At 34.3% G+C, this 22,259-nt stretch overlaps 2 protein-coding genes across 4 annotated transcripts in view; one reads left to right on the forward strand and one right to left on the reverse strand.

The window, feature by feature from the left end:
• Positions 1-188: 188 nt before the first annotated feature.
• bap1 (BRCA1 associated deubiquitinase 1) lies at positions 189-11,144 on the reverse strand. 2 transcript variants are annotated; one of them, XM_073843953.1, is made up of 17 exons: positions 10,253-11,144; positions 9,931-9,960; positions 9,736-9,790; positions 8,501-8,633; positions 8,260-8,379; positions 7,949-8,010; positions 7,716-7,858; positions 7,560-7,638; positions 6,703-6,841; positions 6,445-6,589; positions 4,325-4,524; positions 4,114-4,244; positions 3,449-3,942; positions 1,993-2,207; positions 1,808-1,900; positions 1,651-1,723; positions 189-1,063 (listed from the first exon to the last, which is right to left on the reverse strand). In XM_073843953.1, the coding sequence occupies exons 1-17, from the start codon at positions 10,287-10,289 to the stop codon at positions 930-932; spliced, it is 2,283 nt and encodes a 760-aa protein (XP_073700054.1). In that variant the 5' UTR covers positions 10,290-11,144; the 3' UTR covers positions 189-929. The 2 variants fall into 2 exon arrangements, with proteins under 2 accessions (XP_073700054.1, XP_073700053.1); XM_073843952.1 differs by having other exon boundaries at positions 3,449-3,945; positions 10,253-11,139.
• A 1,693-nt stretch (positions 11,145-12,837) lies between these two features.
• The window catches only part of rad54l2 (RAD54 like 2), a 28,400-nt gene continuing 18,978 nt past the window's right edge, over positions 12,838-22,259 (forward strand). Inside the window, exons 1-3 of one of the 2 annotated variants that reach the window (XM_073844091.1) lie at positions 12,838-13,002; positions 18,266-18,438; positions 18,620-18,878. In XM_073844091.1, the coding sequence (XP_073700192.1) occupies positions 18,318-18,438; positions 18,620-18,878 (380 nt within the window). In that variant the 5' untranslated portion in view covers positions 12,838-13,002; positions 18,266-18,317. Of the gene's footprint in view, positions 13,003-13,110; positions 13,255-18,265; positions 18,439-18,619; positions 18,879-22,259 lie in introns of those variants that run through there. The other variant, XM_073844092.1, reaches the window with a different exon arrangement.

Consider the following 22,259-nt stretch of genomic DNA (forward strand, 5'->3'; position numbering starts at 1 on the left):
AACTCGAAAAGCAACTATACATCGTTTAGAAATGTTTTCTTAGACACTTACCTGTATAGTCGTGAATAATCCCGTGGACACAAAAACCGAGATGGTCCTGACTGCAGAACACAAGATCCAGGGGGCGTATGCTTAGGCTTATGAAGACTAGTCCTTTCCGCTTCTCAAAATGAAACAAGGACCACCAGTGTAATTCGAAACATTTATTTCAATGTCTAGATCCGACAGTCCCGTGTGGACATCAGGTAATACACAAATACATATGTACAAACAAACAGAACATGTCTGAGACAAAACCAACCAATTCATTCGGAACAAAAACAATCTTCAGGAAAATTGTCAACAACAAGTAAACTTTAACCAAAAACACTTCTTATTTACCTCTTGTGCAGATGATTTGTATGAACGAACCATACACATTCACAAACCAACTCAAATTTACAGTCTTAAAACATATTGGTTCTTTTCTCTATTACTCATACGGTGGTGAACTTCAAAAACCGTATCTCTAGAATCCCATCCAGATTGGCGATTGGTCCATTTGTTAACAACAGACATACCCTGCACTGTTTGAGTGATTTTGGAGTGCTGTTATCTTTGGTAGCACCTTGACTAGACATTTGGGTCAAGATCCTCACTTTCCCCACTTTCCCAATATGGCGCTCCAATGATTGTTGGTTTTATGATTAGCTTGATACAGTACATGAAGTAATGGCAACATGAAACATGGTTCAGTTTCTCTAACATCTGAGCATCACCAATATGCTTTGAAAGTGATGTACTCGTATATGGGCAGTTTATTGACAAACAAAGTTTGAAAACTATATTTTAATTCATATCTAACACTGTCAAAGTGGTGTTTGGTATCACTGTTTATCTTTAGAAATGTTTCAGAAGGACTGAGTTGCCATGCGGTTCTCTTTTAGCATTTATTGGCGCTTGGCTTTATATGGTCGTGAGCGTTTCCGTCGGTCGGGTTTGCGTTGTTTGTGGAGTCGGCCAATGCTTACGCCCTGTCTGCGACGAACGGAGATGTTCTGCTCCACCAGGCTTGCTAACATACCTACAAAACACCAAAAAGACATTTGATTAAACCATGTTCCTGCATGTTATAAATGATCCACAGCTGTTTTTGTTAGTGATAGTTGTTTATGAGTCCCTTGTTTGTCCTGAACAGTTAAACTGCCTGCTGTTCTGTAGAAAAATCCTTCAGGTTCCAAAAATTCTTTGGTTTTTTAGCATTTTTTAACCCTTTCCAGCAATGACTGTATGATTTTTAGATCCATCCTTTCACACCGAGGACAACTGAGGGACTCATATGCAACTATTACAGAAGGCTCAAACACTCACTGATGCTCCAGAAGGAAAGACGATGTATTAAGAGCTGGGGGTGAAAACTTTTGAACAGAATGAAGATGTGTACATTTTTCTTATTTTGCCTAAATATATGTTTTTCATTTAGTACTGGCCTTCAGAAGCTACAGAAGATACTTGCATGTTGCCCAGAAGACTAAATAAATTAAATTTACCCTAATCTTCCAATTCAAAAAGTTTTCACCCCCAGCTCTTAATGCGTCGTGTTTTCTTCTGAAGCATAAGGTTCTCATAAATCTTATTTTGCGTTCCATGGAAGAAAGAATGTTTTTTTACCTTCTTGTGCCAGCATTGATATGAAGGTGCAGATGAATTCGTCATAGTTATGAGTCCTCCTTTGGTCATCGATCTGAGGACAAAAAAACGTAATCTGAAAACCATTCTGGAAAGTCCTGTGAAATCTTTATTTGTTTGCAGGCAAACCTTCAGTTACCTTGTACTTTTTTCTTTTCTCCACTTCTTCTTTCAGACACACTTCATAGTTGGCAATGTCCGCTTCCACGTACTTTAGCAAGGCCAGCAACTCCTGTTGAACAGAAACCCTCAAGTTCATAAAGAGTTGCATTGCTAATGAGAAACAGAGTGGTGAAGAAAGAAAACAAATCGCTGGTGTCTTACTTTAGGAGTGTATTTTTCTCCAGGAGGTTTGGTGCTGGTTTCAGCTTTGGTGGATGGCGGGTTCTCCTTGTCAGGTTTGCTGTCCACTGACTCTTTGACGTCCTCCTGTTTCATCTCCACCGATGTTCCTTCCTTCGCTTCCTCTTGTCCTCCTGGAGTCTCTTCTTTCTCTTTCTTTTCCACACCACCCACTTTCTTTAACCCTTCCGACGTTTCTGTCAAATGAGATTGAGGTTACCCAAACCAGTGTGCAAAGGTCTTATACGAAAGATGTTTCAATTGTTAAAATTAACTAATCGCTATTTTTTGTGAATTAATCGCAATTAATCCCATCCAACAATAAAGTTTTTAAATATACTTTTATATTGCAATAATATCACATTCGATCTTTAAATTAATGTTAAAACTAGTGCTGTCAATCGATTTAAAAAAATTAAGTACTTAATCGCACATTTTTTCTGAATTAATCACAATTAATACCACCTAAAATTCAAGTTGTTAAATATACTTTTATATTGCAGTAATTTCACTTTCAATCTTTAAATTCATGTAGAAACAATGTTGAAATTAGCGCTGTCAATCAAATGAAAAAAATTAAGTAATTAATTGCACATCTTTCTGAATTAATCGCAATTAATCGCACCTAACATTCAAGTTTTTAAATATACTTTTATATTGCAATAATTTCCTATTCAATCTTCAAATTAATGTAGAAACATGTTAAAACAAGTGCAATCAATCGCTTTAAAAAATTAATGAATCGCACATTTCTCTGAATTAATCGTGATTAATCTCACCTAACACTCACGTTTTTAAATATACTTTTATATTGCAATAATTTCCTATTCAATCTTCAAATTAATGTAGAAACATTTTAAAACTAGTGCTGTCAATCACTTAAAAAAAATGTATTAATTGTGATTAATTGCACCTAACATTAAAGTTTTTAAATAACTGTTATATTGCGGTAATTACACATTCAATCTTTAAATTCATGTAAAAACAACATGTTAAAATAAGTGCTGACAAATCGCAAAAAAAATTACTAATTTGGTGTAATTGTGTAAATTTTTTTTCTCTTAATCACGATTAATTGCACCTCACATTCAAGTTTTTAAATACATCTTATTGCAATAATTTCACATTCAAGCTTCAAATTAATGAAAAAATTACAAAATCAAAATGGTGATTTTTTTTCTGGATTATTCACGTCTGAAAAGTTTCCCATTTGATGTGGTCGTAAAGACGTTCTGCCATCAAATTAACACACTTCTTGTCAAGAAAATAAAAGACAAAAGCAACAGTTCTGAGCCCCTGTGTTAACTGCGTTAAATATTTTTACCACCGTTAAACCGGAAAAAATAATCACCAGAATTAATGCTCAAATTTTGACAGCACTAGTTAAAATCTTAAATGTTAGATTAGCACTAGTTATGATCTTAAAGTGAACAAGTACCTGTAGGTGGCAAGGCGAACATGACGCCATCCTCTTGCAGTCGCAGCATCGTGGAGCTCACTTGCGCCCCCAAGTCCCGGACGGCTCGATTGTGTCGGGCGTCTAACCTGAGCAGCCCCTCCTCTTCTCCAAACAGCACACGACTCAAGTGGGGCACCACGGGGCTGGAGGGGCGTGTAGCTGCTTGCGATCGTGCGGGCGACCGAAGTGGTGAGTTAAACGCGCTGCCGATTTCTGAGGCCGTATCCGTGCTTTCGTTACTGGGTGTGGGGGACGGCTGGCAGGCCGCGGTGATGCTGATCCCACCCGTACGACCCTCGGTGCGTACATTTAGAGGTGTGGAACCCGTCGTGGCCATGGAGTCCTTCCTTTGGACTTCCTTCTTGAGTTTCTCGGCTAAAACGCTGAGTGCTAGCTGACCCTCCATTGCCGCAACCGCGCCCACTGCGCTGCGGCCCATGGTGCGTGCACGTAGACCAACCTTTCTTCGGACCCTGCTGATCACACAGACAACCAATGATGGTCCCAAACATGCTCTATGTAAGTGCAAGGGCCACTTTGAAGTACACAGATGCAGCCAGATCATTTATGATGACCATAATGACCAGCGCAATCTACCAAAAGCCCTAAATATGTAAAAAAGTAACACTTTATTCGTTTTATACCTGCTTGTGGCACCAGCAGTGCTACACTCCTCCTCTTCGTCATCACAGTCATCCTCGTCATCAGAATAAGGGGGCTGAGGCGGGCCAGGTATGCGTGAGCGACCCACACCCGCAGCAAGATCCTCCTCTTCCTGTCAATAAACAAGTTTACGACATTAAAGCACTTATCATGCTAACTACTCCAGATATCCTGAAACGTAACCGATCTTACCTGCATGGGGGACTTGGCGTAGTTGTGGTTGTCCAGGAAGGCTGGCAGACGCTGGACGATAGGGTTAGGGTTGGGATTGGGGCTGGGAGCAGGTGGAGGGGCTGGTGGTGGAGCGCTCCCTGTTGGCAAGGCGGCGGGTTTACCCATGGGTCTGACTTTTCCAGCGGGACTCGGGAGAGTGGCGACACCTTCCTGAGTTTCTGAAATTTCACAGGACATGGTTTAGGTAGGGCTGCACGAATAATCGCACAATGTTGTGAGGCGCGTTTAGTCAATGAAGCCGGTACTTTGATTAGTAGTAAATCTCCATCACGTGCGTTCAGCTGGAGCGGCAGTTAATACACAGAGACGTAAATCACTGACAAGCTATGCCAAATCGCGCTCAAAATCGCATTCGATTTTGAGCGCGATTTGGCGTAGCTTGTCAGTGATTTACGCCTCTGTGTATTAATTGCTGAACGCACGTGATGGAGTGCGTTCAGCGTGCGATTAATCGTGCAGCCCTAAGGTTTAGGTTATGTTTTTGAATCCATAAGTTACCGAATAATGCTACAAAACTACAGTACCTTGCGGAAGTATTCATACCCCTTCACTTTTCTTTCTTATGTTGGACTGCTTTAAATCACAACTTTGTACATTTATTTATTATTACAAATAAAAAACGGAAGTAAGTACATTGCATAAATATTCATACCCTTAACTCAGTACTTAGCTGAAGCACCTTTACAGCCTCAAGTCTTATTTGGGTATGATGCTACAAGATTTGTACATCAGCATTTGGCATTTATCTGCCATTCTTCTCCTAACCTCTTCTGCTCTGTCAGGTTGGATGTGGACAGACGAACATTTTCAGGTTTCTCCACAAATGTTTGATTGAAGGCTAGACCACTCAAGGACATTCACAGAGTTGTCTTTAAGCCACTCTTGCTGTGTGCTTCGGTTCATTGTCCTTTTGGAAGGTGAACCTTCTGCCCAGTCTGAGGTTCTGAATGCTCTGGACTGGGTTTTAATTAAGGCTCTCCCTATAATGATGCTACTCTGCAGGTGATGAGCAGTGCCTGGTTTTCTTCAAACATGATGCTTGGAATTGAGGTTCATCAGACCACAGAATATTGTTTCTGACAGTCTGAGGGTCCTTTCGGTGCTTTTTTACAAATTCCAAGTGTGTTTTTATGTCTTTACTAAGGAGAGGATTGAGTCTTCCCACACCACCATAAAGCTCAGATCTGTGGAGTGTTGCAGTGATGTTGGTTCTTCTGTACATTTCTCCTATCTCCACATATGATCATGGAGCTCAACTAGAGTGACCATCAGGATCTTGGTCACCACTCTAGCCAAGGCTCTTCTCCATCAGTTGCTCAGTTTGGCCTAGGAGGCCAGCTCTAGGAAGAGTCCTAGTTGTTTCAAACCTCTTCCATTAAGGGTAACAGAGACTACATGGTACATACAACCTTCGATGCAGCAGATTTTTTTTAACTCTTCCCCAGATGTGTGTCTTGATGCAATCCTGTTTCTGAGCTCTACAGGCAGTTTTTTTGACATCAGGGCTTGGTTTTTAGTCTGATAAGCATTTTAGCTGTTGTGCCTTTCCAAATCATACCCATTCAATTGAATTTGCCACAGGTTAAATTCTCTCGAAGTGTAACATCTCCAAGCGATATGAATGCCTCTGAGTTTAATTTTAACTGTCCCAGATAAGGGTATGAATACTTATCCAATGCAATTATTTCAGTTTTTTATTTTTAATACATTTGCAAAGATGTTAAAACCAGTTTTTGCTTTGCGATTATGGTGTAGGGAGTGTAGATTGATGTGGGGAGTTATTTAAAGCAGTTTAATATAATACAGCAATATAACGTGGAAAAAATGTGAAAGAATTAAGGGGTATGATTACTTTCGCAAGTATATCTATACATGACTGTTATATGTTTTGGGGGCAAAAGTGTTCCCATTGACAGGGATAGTTCACCCAAAAATGAAAATTCCATCATTAATTACTCATCCTCGTGTCATTCTAAACCTGTAAGACCTTCAGTCATCTTTGGATTGACATGAGGGTGAGTTAATCAAAAGGTTCTCATTTTAAATACATTTTAAACTGTTAAATTCAAATAGAGTACCTGTGGGCATGGCCTGCTCTGTACCCAAAGGTATGGGTGTGTCTTGCCCCTCCTCCTTTTTAACAACAGGGGGTGTGTCTTCAGAAGAGGAGGAGTCTTGTTGCTTTCGATCTTGGCCTGATTCTTGTTGGGTCATCCGAATCACCTGTAGCACGTACATTAGTATGCAGAGATATTTACTACTTTACCACATAGAAAAATCATTCACAGAATGTTTGATACTCCAAAATGTGGATTCTATTCCAAGCTTGTACTCACTTTTTTCTCCCTAACCTGCTGGAGTCCTTCCAGAATGACCTGCCTGTTCCGTTTCAGGACCTCCAGCCTGGACTCGTATTTCATCCTGCGATCTGGAACCACCGCCATGAGATTGAACCGGATGTCGTGGTAGGGCTCTCTGAGGAACGAGAAGACAAATCAGATATGTTAGAAATAATATAGGTATTGTAATTTGTTCTATACAGTTGAGGTCAAAAGCTTGCATCTCCCTTTCAGAATCTGTAAAATGGTAATTATTTAACTAAAATAAGAGGGATCGTACAAAATTCAGGTTATTGTTTATTTAGTACTGACCTGAACTAGATATTTCACATAAAAGATGTTTACATACAGTCCACAAAGTTTTACATCCCCTGGGGGGTGTTCCATAAACCAAGATTACCAAATAAGTCAGGCTTATTTCAGTTAGTCTGACTTATTTTGAGCCAAATCAAGTGACAATAAGTCAGACTAACTGAAATAAGCCTGACTTATTTGGTGGACTTGGTTCATGGAACACCCCCCTGCATTCTTAATAATGTGTTGTTACCTGAATGATCCACAGCTGTGTTTTTTTGTTTAGTGATAGTTGTTCATGAGTCCCTTGTTTGTCCTGAACAGTTAAACTAGGCGCTGTTCCAGAAAAATTCTTTAGGTCCTACAAATTCTTTGGTTTTCCAGCATTTTTGTGTATATGAACTCTTTTCAACAATGACTGTTTGAATTTGAGATCCTTCTACCGCCAAACGCGTCATCTCCATTCTGTTCAAAAGTTTTCACCCTCTGCTCTTAATGCCTTGTTTTTGTTTTCCTTCTGGAGCCAGAGATGTAAATATTGATCTCAATCTCACTCTTACCCAGCAGTGGCCAGTCCAATTCGCTCCATGATGACCCGTCTGGCTTTATCCGTCCACTCTTCATCCTCGCCCCACGGCCCTGACAGATAGACAGATTTGTGTCTACTCTCCTCCTCAAACTCACAAAAGACAGCTTCACTGACATTAAGTTCTCACCATGGTCGATGGGATACGCCTTCAGCCCATCCAGCTCAAACAGCCGGTCTTTGATTGGCACATAACTGACGAAGTGAAACGCCTCCATCGTCCGCACAGCGCTGATGCCATTCTGTTTCTCCGGCAGGTGCCGCGGCTCGGGTCTACAAGTAAACAAGACAAAAACATCAGATTTAGACCACAACAAAACCTATAAGAGCAAGAAAGTGAGTCATTTTAAAGCTTGACTCTACCTGGCATGGCTGTTGTGGGCTTTTGCCAGCTCAGGAGCATTTCCAATGGCGTAACCTTTACTCTGAGAAGTCAAAAAAACGCAGATGTGCTTTAAAACAGTAAAAATGTGCTACTTTGTCGATATTCAGGCATGACTTAATTCCATACTATGGAAGTCAATGGCTATTGTCAACAATTTGGTTACCACATATCTTCTTTTGTGTTTAACAGCAGAAAGTAAGTTGAGGGTGAGTAAAGATAACAGAATTTCATTTTTGGGTGAACTGTCCCTTTAAGTGTCCAAAAAATGATCTTTGTGTGTGTAACTGACCTCAGGACTGAAGCCCTTGGTGAAAGCCTTCATACGGCTCAGAGCCATTCCCAGCTCCACGCCGCTGCAGTTCAGAAGCACACTCAGAAGAGCGTGAGTGGCACAGGAGTTCGGTATCAACTGCACACAACAATCGACAAACATACTTTAGAAAAGTTGGATAATAACTGTAGATCTATGTTGAAATGCAAACATTATGGGTTTGTCAGCAAATCAATGAACTCAATCAATAGGGACTGACTTGGTGAGCAAAAAACATGTCGTTAACAATGTCGTCATCGATAACGGAGGTTTCGTCCACCAGCGTGGAGACTTTACGCCGAGATCTTCGCTCCTCGATCCACTTGAAAAGGAAGATGAAGCCATATACAGGACTGAGAAGAAGAAAAAGACAGGTCAGCTTCGGAGTAATTAAATAAACCATTATAGATAGATATTAAAATCTATATTTAAAAACAATTATTATTATTATTTTTTTATTGTTTTTTTTATGCATCTTTGCAAATGTCCTTTTTTAATAATGTGCTTGTTGGCAAGTTTCGCCGATAAACGCGGCTAAATGCAGCTAAATGGGGGGCAGCCATGGCCTAATGGTGAGGGAGTTGGGCTTGTAAGTTGTAACCCAAAGGTTGCTGGTTCGATTTCCACACTGGCAGGAATTGAAGGTGAAGGAATTGAAGGTGAATGAACAGCGCTCTTTCCACCTTCAATAGCATGGCTAAAGTGCCCTTGAGCAAGGCACTGAACTCGCTGGAGCAATAGCTGCCCACTGCTCAGGTGTGTTCACAGTGTGTGTCTGTGTTTGTTCACTTCTCACTGCTGTGTGTGCACTTGGATGGGTTAAATGCAGAGGACCAATTTCGAGTATGGGTCACCATACTTGACAATACGTCACGACAACTTAAAAATGCAGCTAAACGCGGCTAAAGTAGACATAATCCCAGAGAGGGGCGGGGCGAGCAGAGCTCATTTGCATTTAAAGGGGCCATGTCTTAAAATGAGCTGATATTTTGCAGAGCTGATTTTGACAAAGTAAAAGGGTGTTTTTTTTACACTACAATTGAGAATTTGTAATCAAAGTATATTACAGACTTTTCATTAAGACCCTAAAGAATCAAATGAACTTGTGGAAAATGGCATCCGATGACCCCTTTAACAAAAACAAAAAGTAATGTATACATTTCTAGGAAATTAATGTGCGATAGATACAGAAGAGTCGAGTTTCAAATAGGACAAATATCGAAACTCGTTGGTCATTTTTGAACACGATGCTATTGGTCTAATAGGATTCAATGATCTATGCTAAGCGATGCTAAAAGTGCTATTGCCAGAACAGGAAAGCGGCTGGATGGATTTCAAAACGGTAAAACTCAACTTATTAACTCGGAGGGAGTTGGAGAATGAGCCTATTTCCAAAAAAAAGTGGAGTGTTCCTTTAAAAATGACCAAAAAAGTAAAAACGTGTGATTAATCCACCTTTGACATTTGCTCTGAAGATCATAGATCTCCTCCACCTGAACGCCCTTCACACCTGTGTCCAAACATAAGCAATACATCACTCTTCCAACATTTATTCATTTTGACATATACATGTGTTTTTATTTTTTTAAATCACATTCAACCACAATAACTCATATTTATATTAAAACCCATAAAAGCAGATGAACTCACCAAAGTCCTCCACCAGGAGTGTGAACAACCCTGAAGGAGAACGAGACACCAGAAAACAGACAGTGTTATGACTATAGACAGTATTATCAAGTTTATATGAGATAAAGTATTGAATAATGAGATAAACCCAAGTTTAATGAGTGCCTTGGCTTCTCATGTGGATTCAATTCAAAGCCCAACAGTGCAAATGAACTACTAACGTTATATTGCGAGATGACATGATAACTAACCGCGTATTTTATGAACAATATCAACAATACAACATGATTATTCATACAAACATAATGCTATCATATGCCTAAATGTTTATTTACAGACTCACCCGGGTCACTTTCCAACTCCAGCCAACCTTTGTTCATTTTCGCTGAAATCAGACTCCCCAAAAGTCTACTAAATCATGGACCCGTCCATAACATCATAAAGAACTAACATCAATGATTTCCTACTACATATTTAATCCATTTTCGGGCGATCTGGACGGCTGGTAAACACAATAAAGAGCAGCGCCGTCGACTGTAGTTGACGTCATTACGCTGCGCCGTGCGTCATGACGTTGAACAGAACGAAGAAGGAACGCTGGATGGCGCTCTGCTGCTGAGGAGTTCAAATGAGAGTGACATGATAAAAAGGTTTCGTAACAGTTTATTTATTCGCGTATAGCTTATTTTTGGTGTACCTAAGTTTGGTTGTCCTATATCTCGAAATAAACCGTTTATGTGGGATATTATGTATGAGAAAATGTCGCTTTACATAATGTTTTGTTTAAATACATTTCGACGAATGATGTATGGTTACTGAATACTTTTAGTGCGTAAGTACAATTCAGTTTCAGACATTTCATGTAATATATGATAATATTTAGATACTTTATACGACTACTACTAATAATAATAGTAGTAGTAGTAGTAGTAGTAGTAGTAGTAATAAACAAACTATTTATAATATAAAGTCGTGAAACGTGTTTTTTGTCTTTTGACTACATTTTAAAAGTCTTCTAGTTTGATTATTCTTGGAAGAAACCTAAGAAACCTTTTTAAAAGCACTGCTGTTTTATAACATGCCATAAATGCTTCCTAATTATGTAATAAGTTACATAACATGACTAAAATGCACTCTTTTATATATCTATATATTTTTTCACATTTTCTGAAAAATATGTTTTCATATTTGATAGATAGATAGATCGATAGATAGATATTAGGAAAAAATATTACTTCAATTAAATGCACACTTTGTATAAAAAATCATTAATAAAAGTGTTACATGTTATTATAAATTACAAAACAGTATAATATTTCAATGATGCTGTCTAAAAAAGAAACAATAGGAGGTATACAGGCTTGTATAGATTAATTAAAGCATATATTGTGACCTATATAATTATATAAAATAATATTTATAATCAAATAAAAACTAAAAGTTTTAGATAGTTTTGGGGTATTTCATAACCTTTTCTTGAACTTTGCAGTTTTATAACATGCTGTAAACTGCTTCTAATTATATAATAAATTATATAACATGCAAGAAATCATGATCAATAATTTATTAATAATAATATTTTAAAATTGTATAAATATATTTTAAATCATTTTAAATTAAACAGATATATACTGAATGTAAATAAAAAATAATAATGAAAGTATATATAACATTATAAAATACAAAATAATATTAAATTGTATTATTTATAACAATACAGGCTTATTTGAAAAGCAAATCATGAAATACAAGAAATCATGATCAATAATTTATTTTATAATAATAATAATAATAATAATAATAATAGAATTATATAAATATATTTTAATTCAGTATTTAAAATATCTAAAAACATTTTAAACTGATATATGCTAAATTTAAATAAAAAATATTTAATGAAAGTATATATTTTAACATTATAAAATACAAAATAATATATTTTATAATGAAACAGGCTTGTTTTAAAATATAAAATTTACCTTGAATACTTTTATTTGAACAACCTTGCTGTTTTATAACATGATATAAACTGCTTCTAATAATAAATAATAAATTATATAACGTACAAGAAATCATGATCAATAATTTATTTTAGAATAATAATATTTTAGAATTATATAAATATATTTTAAATCTATATTTAAAATATAAAACACATTAAACAGATATATACGAAATGTAAAACAAATAAACAAATAATTTAATGAATGTACATGTTATTACATTATAAATTAAAAAATATATCTATGTATTTTTAGTGATACTGGCTTGTTTTAAAATCTAAAATAATTTGCTGTTTTATAACACGCTATAAACTGCTTCTAATTATATAATAAATTATATAACATGCAAGAAATCATGATCAATAATTTATTTTACAATAATAATAGTTTAAAATGATATAAATCGACATACTAAATGTAAAAAATACTTAAATGAAAGTATATATTATCACATTTTAAATCACAAAATAATATACAGGCATGTTTTCAAATATAAAATCTAGCTTGAATATTTTTGGTCATTTTAGCAACCCTGCTGTTCAATAAAATTTCAGTCTATCGTAAAAAGTATAATTATATAATAAGTTATATAATACTGTATGCATAGCCTATAATACATATAAAACATGTCACATTACATATACTATTTCATATTTATGCAGTAGCACCTCAGTAACATCAGAATGTATGCGTACTATAAAGATACAAAAATAGATGCGATCCAAGTAAAGAAGCAAGGCTTTCTAACTCAAATCATGTAGGCCTGCAGTCTCGGTCAGTCTTGTCTTGAACTTCCTTTTTGTAAATCATCTGTCTGGATTATTCCAGGCATTTACACAACACGCCACCTTGTTGTATTTACTTTTATGCAACGCTGAGCGATTATGAAATACTCGGTGACATTCAGCCCCCCGGACCGTAAGAAGAGCGGAACCTTCAGACGGAGACTGTGCGCCTCGGGGGCGTTTGAGGTCGGTGCTCGACACAATTGATAGATAAAATAAAAGAATCAGTGAATATCCCGAAAATTCATATTAATAATTTAATGCGTCACAGCGCGGCCGAGGGATCCCAATAAGAGTATAAAAAGGTAAGACGCCGGTTTACCGGCACACACGCTTGTTTAAGCGTCGCGGGTGTGTTTTATTATATTCTAGCAGAGTTAGCGCGGAAGCTAACGTCAACAAAAGAGAGCATCGCGCTCCCGTGCTAACGCGCTAAATGCTAGCGCGCTCGGTAGGCTATAAATAAGGATGTGTTTGATACAAAACGCACATTAAGACTATACAAAACATATCTGTGTGTATCTAAAGCGGTTTGGCGGTTGTACAGTGAATGTAAGGTGAGTTTTCCGGCTGGTTGTTCATGTGTTAGCAGCGCTGCTGGTCAGCAAGTACAGTTATGTAAATGCACCTCATTCACTTCAGGCTACAAAAAGCGCTTTGAAAAACACTTTTTATTATATCTTATAGGAATATCGAGTAATATACTTCTGGTGTAATCAGATATGATTATATGATATGATATGATTTTTGTTTAATGACAGCGGGTTTGTGGCGAGCGCAGGTGCAGATTCTTCTACCTGAGCTTCAGTTTCATTTTACACCCATTGTCTTTTATAATCGACAAGATGAGCTTTGATTAAGTTGGACGTGTTTTTGTTCTTGATTTCTGTGTAAGTCATAATGTTAGAGTCTGAGGTCAGTGGGTTTATAATGGTGTAATGGTTTATGTGTGGAATGGATTTCCATATATATATACACACACCTAAAACTGATTAATAGTCATTGATTTCTACTGTTTTTGTTGGAAAAACAATGGAGAGATTGATCTAAAAGAAATAGTTAACACAAAAATGACATATGTCAGCATTTACTGTACTTTCATGGCGTTTCCAAACCGTATGACCGTCTCTGTCATATATATATATATATATATACGTGTATTTAATAAATTAAAACTATATGTAGCTATGTAAATTTACATAAAAATGTAAAAAAATGAAAAATTATATATTATATATAAAATAAACATTAAAAACAGTATAATGCCATAAATAAAAAAATAAAAAAATAATAAAAATATATATACATACACACACAAATTTAGTATATTTTATTTTATTTAAATATATGTAACTTGTTAATTTCTATAAAAAATAAAATGTACTATTATATAAGATGTGTAAATACATTTGTTTATATTTTTAATTCATACATATATATATATATATATATATATATATATAATCACTGTAAATTTATATAAAAAATTAATTTATGTACAAATAAAATTGTATAAGAATTATATAATTCTTATACACTTTTACATTTTATTTGTACATAATTTTTTAATATAAATTTACAGTGATATATATACATATATATAAATTTTGTGTAAATTGATATAAATTATATATGTAAAAAATCTAATATTTTATGTATAATATCAATATTTTAAGTTCTGTAGCTATATATTGTAAGTGACATACAGAAAATTTGTATACATTGTATGCAATTTTTTTGTGAATTTAGTTAACAGAATAATGTAAATAAAACAGAATAGTTAATAAAACATAAATATATATAGCTATAATACTTAAAATTAAAATGTAACGTTTTGTTCCCAACTTAATGCAAAATCTTACTCTTGTACATTTCAATACATATTTTCTTAAATATTATACAATATATATTATAGTCGAAAAGTGCTGTTATATATAGTATAATATTAGTTAATATTAAGTTCAAAACTTACAAATACATTATTAAAATTTATAGTTGTATCTGTTAACAAACATATTTATACATATAATTTTTAACTAACATTAACAAAGACTAATAACTGCTGTAAAAGTACTATATAATGCTGTTCATTGTTAGTTCATGTTAGTTAATGCATTAACTAATATTAACAAATGAGACCTTACTGTTTCCGAAAACACTTTAAAAAAATAGTTTGTATGACTTAAAGACTTTCGTTAATGACTCAAGCCTTCAGCCTCTAAGTCTTTAATAGTACAGACAAAATCATCCAGGAAAATGACACAATTTCTTTCTTTTGTGTTTCACGGGAGACTGATAAATGAAACGGGTTTAATGAAGACGGCCGGAAATCTCACTTAAAGTTTCCGTCTGTCCAAAATAAATAAGCGGTCGCTGGATAAGGCAGGTGCGGTGTGAAGGTGTGGGGTGGAGCGGATGAGTGTGTGTTTTGGAACAGGCTGTGCTGTACTGTGTGAATGTGTCAGTGTGTCACGGGCAGCGTGGCCTACATTCACACACCGCTCGCTGCCTGCCAAACGCTCACTGCTTTCTCTTATGTAACCCGCCTTATGTAAGAAGCCTGAATCTCTTGCTCCCTCTCCTCCCTCTTATGTTTTTTTCTTCTTCTAGTTCTTTCTGCTGCTTCTCTCTACACTTTTTATGATTGGAGTTCTTTGGTTGCTCTTTGTTCTCCTATTGCTGAACAGCGTTTTTTGTTGTACTGCTGCTCCAATTTTTGATTACAGCTTGAGAATTGCCTAGTTTAAAGTGAATTACACAACGCTGAATTCTGTGTCAACTTTGTGGTGGTTAGTTTTGTAGTTACATTTTTACCTTTTTTTTTTTTTTTTTTGCTTAAAAGTTGGTTTTCATTTTGTTATTTTTATTAATTTTATTCTGTCAATGGATGATCCACAAGTTATCTGCAAGTTTGAGGCCAGTTCTTTGTTTCCCTGAAATATTTGCATACGGGTCAAGGACATGTTAACATGCCCACGTCAAAAGATATTTACAGAAATGATTTTATGTTCATAGAAAGCACAATAAACAAAATTAAAGAGTTTACTTTTAAGGTTTCAAATAAGTTTTAGGAGAAAAAAATAATTAAATAGTGTTAGATTGTCATTCAGTGTAACACAATATTTATGCAAAAAAATTTAAAAAACATGCTTATTGTGACTTGTACATATTAAAATATATAAAAGAATAAAGGAGTAAATCCAATTTTATTGCGTTTTAAATGAGTAAAAATTCTTACTGACAAATGGGCAAAACCTAGGATAGTGGCAAATTGTAAAACATGTAGAATTATTAACTAATTAGTATTTGGGGTGAAAGTAATTTGTATTTTAATATGTCATAAATTGATATTTGTTGTGAATATGCCTGACAAGATTTTAGTGGGTGTGTTTTGTAAATTAGGGGAAAATGTATGATATTTATTTTTTGCTCAGAAAAAAATGCAATTAAATTTAACCAAAAAAACTTTTAAAGATTTTTTTCAAGCAGTATTACACTTTTTATGCTTGTTTTTATGCTTCAACCCTTTTTCATCTTTGACCCATATATTGATCTTCTGTGTGCATTTCGTATGTATATAATTTTTTTCATGATATATTATACATTTGTTGTTGCAGATTTTGTAATGTTTTTCTATAGCTTCCTAACATATTTTTGTAAAATGTTCAAAAACTAGTTAGTTAATTAATTAGAAAAAGTGTTTTGCCACATTTCATACTTTTCCATTTTTTTCTTTTGTTTTCTTTTATGTTCTGTGTATTCTTTTTTCTTTAAGGAAAATGGTAAGAGTTTTAGTGAAGAAAATAATGTTGTAAAGAAATTTATGAAAGTATGTAGCAAATATAAAAACACATTGCTACAAGTGAAATTTTAACATTGTTTTGCACCCAATTTTCTATCTAGAATTCAACAGAAATTAGTCAGAAAAAGTAACTGTCAAAATAGCATTTTTTTTGTTTGACTGTAGTTGAAGGCAGTTGATAAATTTAGAAAAATATACAGTGTAGAAAGATAATATTCCTGTTATTAAATGTCGATGATATCGAAATCTTGAAATATTGAATGCATTATTGATACACTAAGATTTTCTTTTATTAACAATACAGTAAAATTATTAACAATGCTAAATATAATTGCAATTTAAGTGTTTTTTATAATATATTTTAAAATGTAATTTATTCTTGTGATGAACTTTCTTAAAGCTGAATTTTCAGCATCATTACTCCAGTCACATGATCCTTCAGAAATCATTCTAATTGCTGTTTTGATGCTCAGTAAGCATTTCTGATTATTATCAATGTTGAAACAGTTTTGCTGCTTCATATTTGTGTGGAAATTGTGATACACTTACAGGATTCTTTGATGAATAGGAACTTAAGACAAACAGCATTTATTTAAAATGGGAATTAATATTTTGTAAAGTTATAAATGTCTTTACTGTCACTTTTGATCAATTTTAAGCATTGTTTCTGAAAAAAAGTATTACTTTTTCTTAAAAAAAAATCTTACCAATCCTAAAATACACTTGACTCTCTATTTTAGTGCAGTTTATCTATTTGCGTCTGTGGATTTTAGTAGGCTGTTACAGCTACAAAAAAAAAAAAAGTTTTTCCTCAATTTCAACAGAACTCACATACACCAAAACTTAGAGTTTTGTTCCTGTCTATATTCTGAAGGATTTTACTGTGGGGTTTGTTTATATTTTATTTACTTGGATTTTACTCCTAAAAACATGGCGAAAAAGTATATTTTTCTGGCTGTTGACGATATTTTATGATTTATGGAGTAATAAAAAGAGAGATCCAAAATCCCTTCTATAAAAACCTTCAACTCTAATGTGTTAACAAATTGAAACAAGAATTTTGAACCTGGCTTCATTCACTGTTCTGGAAAAAAATATTTTAAAACAAAAAATACAGTAAAAACGTTAATAATGTGTTATATTATTACTATTTAAATGTGTTCTTTTTTAATGTATTTTAAAATGTAATTTATTCCTGTGATTAATTTTCCCTCAAAAAAAAAAAAAAATCTTACCAATCACAAAATACACTTAAGTCTAGTTGATTTTTAATCACAGTATACATTTAAAGGCTGTTTTATCTACAAAATAAGTTTTTCCTCCACTTCAGCAGCACTCATGTACACCAAAACTTAGAGTTTTGTTCCTTTCTATATTCTGAAGGATTTTACTGTGGGGTTTGTTTATATTTTATTAACTTGGTGTTTTACGACATTTTATTCCTAAAAACATGGCAAAAAAGTTTTTTTTTTGGCTGTTCACAATATTTTTGTGATTTTATGGAGTGATAAAAAGAGAGATCCAAAATCCCTTCTATAAAAACCTTCGACTCTAATATGTCAACAAATTGAAACAAGAATTTTGAACCTGGCTTCATCCAATGTTCTGGAAAAACATTTTTTAAAATTCAAAATACAGTAAAAGCGTTAATAATGTTAAATATTATTACAATTTAAATGTGTTCTTTTGTAATGTTGTTTATTCCTGTGAATATTTTTTTATTCCAAAAAAAATCTTACCAATCGCAAAATGTGTTTGTTCTTCAGGTGGTCTGAATGAAGATGTGTAAGTAATGCTCTTGGAGACCCAGGGGACGCCATGTCAGAAGAGGCGATCTCAGGGAGCGACCTGGAGCCCAGCCTTAACAGCGAGGAGGAAGAGGAGATGGAGGAGGAAGAGGATGGGGACAACGACGGGGATGATGAGGAAGATGCAGCCGGTGAGCACATTTTTCAGTTCAAACCTACTTTATCATTCTCATCCAAACACCTGTAAGAGTTTAAAGTTGCATTGATCAAGATTCAAAGCATTAGGCTTCTGTCTGTCATCTTCGCTAATGTGCCTGCTCGCCTTTCAGTCTGTGAATTAATTATTGATCACTTGGTATTTCCTCTCAACAGACCAGCTTGAGAGCCTGGAGGCCGAGGATCAAAGAGATCCGACCAGCCCGGCACCTACCTCACCGATGTCTAGAGACTCCAGCCCTGAGCCCTCGTCCCGGCCGCCCTCCCAGCCCTCGTCCACCTCACGGACGTCATCGCGGCCCGGCTCTCAACCCCCGTCTAGCCCGGACAGCCGCAGCAACACGTCTGCCAACAGTAACACCAAGAAGAAGAAGTCCAAAACCTCTAAACCTGCTCATATGAGGAGGAACATCCGGTATTCAGCTTGATTTAATGATTATGCATTAGTTCCCGCCTACTTTTTTAGTGGTGTCGATTCCAGAAGTTTTTTTGTTTTTCATTCATTTTTAAAAAGGTTATGTTAAAGTGTTATAAGCAATGAACCAAAGCAATCAGCTGTGAGGGAAATCACATCATTACAAACTTTAATTTGAAGCAATAAAGTAATAATGCAATAAAGACAAAAAGATAAAGACTGTGTACTTAACAGCTTTAATGAGGGAAAGAACTACAATCCCATGAGCCACTGCGAATTACATAACTGAATTAAAAACAATGGTGAAATATAAAAGTATTCATTTAAAGTTGAGTATATCTGTAGAAACAATATATTTTTAGTCCAGGCACTACAGACAAAAGCATTGTTGTTTTAATTGTTTTTTTTTTTTTTTTTTATAGAAGTTTATCTATTTGTGTCTGTAGATTTGTATTGAAATACATACATTTAAAGGCTGTTTTATCTACAAAAAAGTTTTTTCCTCCACTTCAGCAGCACTTACACCAAAACGTACAGTTTTATTTCCATCTACATTCTAAATCATTTTTCTTGTAGGTTCAAAAACTATTCATTTAAAGTTTTTAAATATATCTGTGGAAACAATATATTGTTAGACCAGAAACTACAGACATAAGCATTTTTTTTTTTTTTTTTAAGTTTATCTATTTTCGTCTGTAAATTTCTATTGCAATACATACATTTAAAGGCCGTTTTATCTACAAAAAATAGTTTTCCTCCACTTCAGCAGCACTTACTTGCAACAAAGCTTACAGTTTATTCCCAGCTATATTCTGAAGGACTTTACTGTGCGGTTATAAAGCTATTAATTTAAAGTTGTTAAATATATCTGTAGAAACAGTATATTTTAGACCAGACACTACAGGCAAAAGAATGTTGTTGTTGTTGTTTTCCCTTCAGTTTTGAGTTTTTAGGTTATTTAGCCTTTCTTAACACATTGCATTAGACTGGTGTAAAGAAAATGTTTAAGATACACTTTTGAGTGTTTATGTTATTGCAGTTTATTTGTTTCCAGTTGTAGATTTCATTTGCAATACATACATTTAAAGGCCGTTTTATCTACAAAAAAAGTTTTTCCTCCACTTCAGTAGCACTTACGTACACCAAAACTTAGAGTTTTGTTCCTTTCTATATTCTAAAGGATTTTACTGTGGGGTTTGTTTATATTTCATTTGTTTGTTTGTTTGTTTTACAACATTTTATTTCTAAAAACATGGCAAAAAAAGTATATTTCTGTGTCTATTGACACTATTTTTTGATTTACGGAATGATAAAAAGAGATATCCAAAATCCCTTCTACAAAAACCTTCGACTCTAATATGTCCGCAAATAGAAACAAGAATTTTGAACCTGGCTTCATCCAGTGTTCTGGAAAATTTAAACAAACAATATTTAATTAGATATTCTTTATTTTGCGTGGTTAAACATGCCATTTTATAAAAGCTGTTCAAAAATTTTTGCAAGTAATTCAATAGATGTTTGCCATTCTCAATCTAAACAATTAAATGCAAAATTCGGTTACACTTTATTTTAAGGTGTCCTTGTTATAGTGTAATTACACATTTAAGTACTGAGTAGTATTAATTAACTACATGTGCTTATTAGATTGGGTAATGATTAGGAATTAGTTTAGGGTACTTGTAATTATGCATATGCACTAGGGCTGTGCAATATGGACAAAATAATCATATTGCGATTTTTTGAACGAATATTGCGATTGCGATTTTATTTGCGATTTTTTTTTTTTTTTTTGCTTTTTCAAACAAGCTACATACATACATTCTAAATGTATTCAGTGCACAAGTAGTGCATAACAAAATATTTCACCATGAAATAACATAGTATTAAGTTTAATAAACAAAACTGTAGTAAAATTGTCTTTAAAACAGACAACATAAAATAAATAAGCCATTTTACTTTTTTCCCAGTACTTTAGCCTACTTTGTGCAATAACGAATACATTCATTTCAGTGGAAAAATAAGTCCAAAACTCTCTTTTTTAACATTTTGAGGGTTCTAAAATCTTTTTTTTTTCTTATGTGTTTTAATTTTTCTGATAATGAAAAAGCATAAACATTTATTTATTTTTAATCAAATGATAAATAAACCCTTTTAATTTTTGTCAAACAAAAATAAATTTACTGTTAAAATCAATGTGTGGAAGAAAAATTATATTCAGTTTAAAACATTTAAATAATAATTAAGTGGTTAATCTTGTTGTAATATTTTTTTATCATATATATTGTTTTATGTAAATTATTTAAATAGGAATATATAAACACCTACATTATACTGTACAAAAGTAATACAGGACTAATACTGTTCTGTTACATGTTAAACCATACTTTTATTTTGACAGGTTGCCGTGAAGTTTCTGTGTGTATATGATGCTAGTTTTCTCAAATGAAACGGTAAAAGTGAAACTCAAAGCAGCTATTTGGCGAATGAGTTTATTTGTGAGATGCAAATGCCAAAAATTAGCGGGAGCGTCACGTGTGCTTCAGTATGAATGTAGTAAAAAAATAAAACGCGTCTCCACCATTCATTCATAAAGAAGCAAACGGAACATGCAAGATTCATATTAAAACGGTCTTTTTGCATTTCAGTTTTCACAGACACTAGTCCATATCGCGATTTGAATTAAGTGACAGACCAACTTTTGATTTATTAATCTAAAAATCGACGAATTACGTAGCATTCCGCGCTATAGTAAATTCGGTTTTTATGAATGGAGTCCGCGATCCAGTCCGTGTTTTCGCGGTGGAGACATTGTAATCACGCGACCATGAAGAGACAGAAATGACATGCCTTAGTGTAAATAAGATAAATAACATAAGGCAATTTAGTATGTTTAATAAAATAACTATGTATAGACCTGTTCTATAGGAAAGATAACCTTAAATGACTTCTATTGTGATGTGGCAACAAATCGAAAATAAAATGAACTTGACGTTCAAGGGGGGCGGGGGGTGCCGTTGGGGGGATAGATAAAATCGCAACCTTGTGCGGTTTAGAAATCGCATGTGCTTAAATCGCGATTTTTTTGCGATTGCGATTAATTGCACAGCCCTAATATGCACTAAAGCGTGAGTCAAAATTCAACTAGTATTGCAAAACACATATGCATGCCAATATTGAAGTATTTTCACAGCATAGCAATGCAAGTCTCTGATTGATGGAATATTTATATACAGCATCATGTGTAATGTAGTTTTTACCACAAATTCAGCTTTTAAACATGATTATTTTTAAAATAAGCTAAAATTACACCGATTTTTTTTTTTTGTTCAACGAAAGCGTATACCATCAGTGAGCAACCTCAGAGCTCACAGCTGGTTTGTC

The sequence above is a fragment of the Garra rufa genome, chromosome 7 (assembly GCF_049309525.1).
Source record: "Garra rufa chromosome 7, GarRuf1.0, whole genome shotgun sequence".
NCBI lineage: Eukaryota > Metazoa > Chordata > Actinopteri > Cypriniformes > Cyprinidae > Garra > Garra rufa.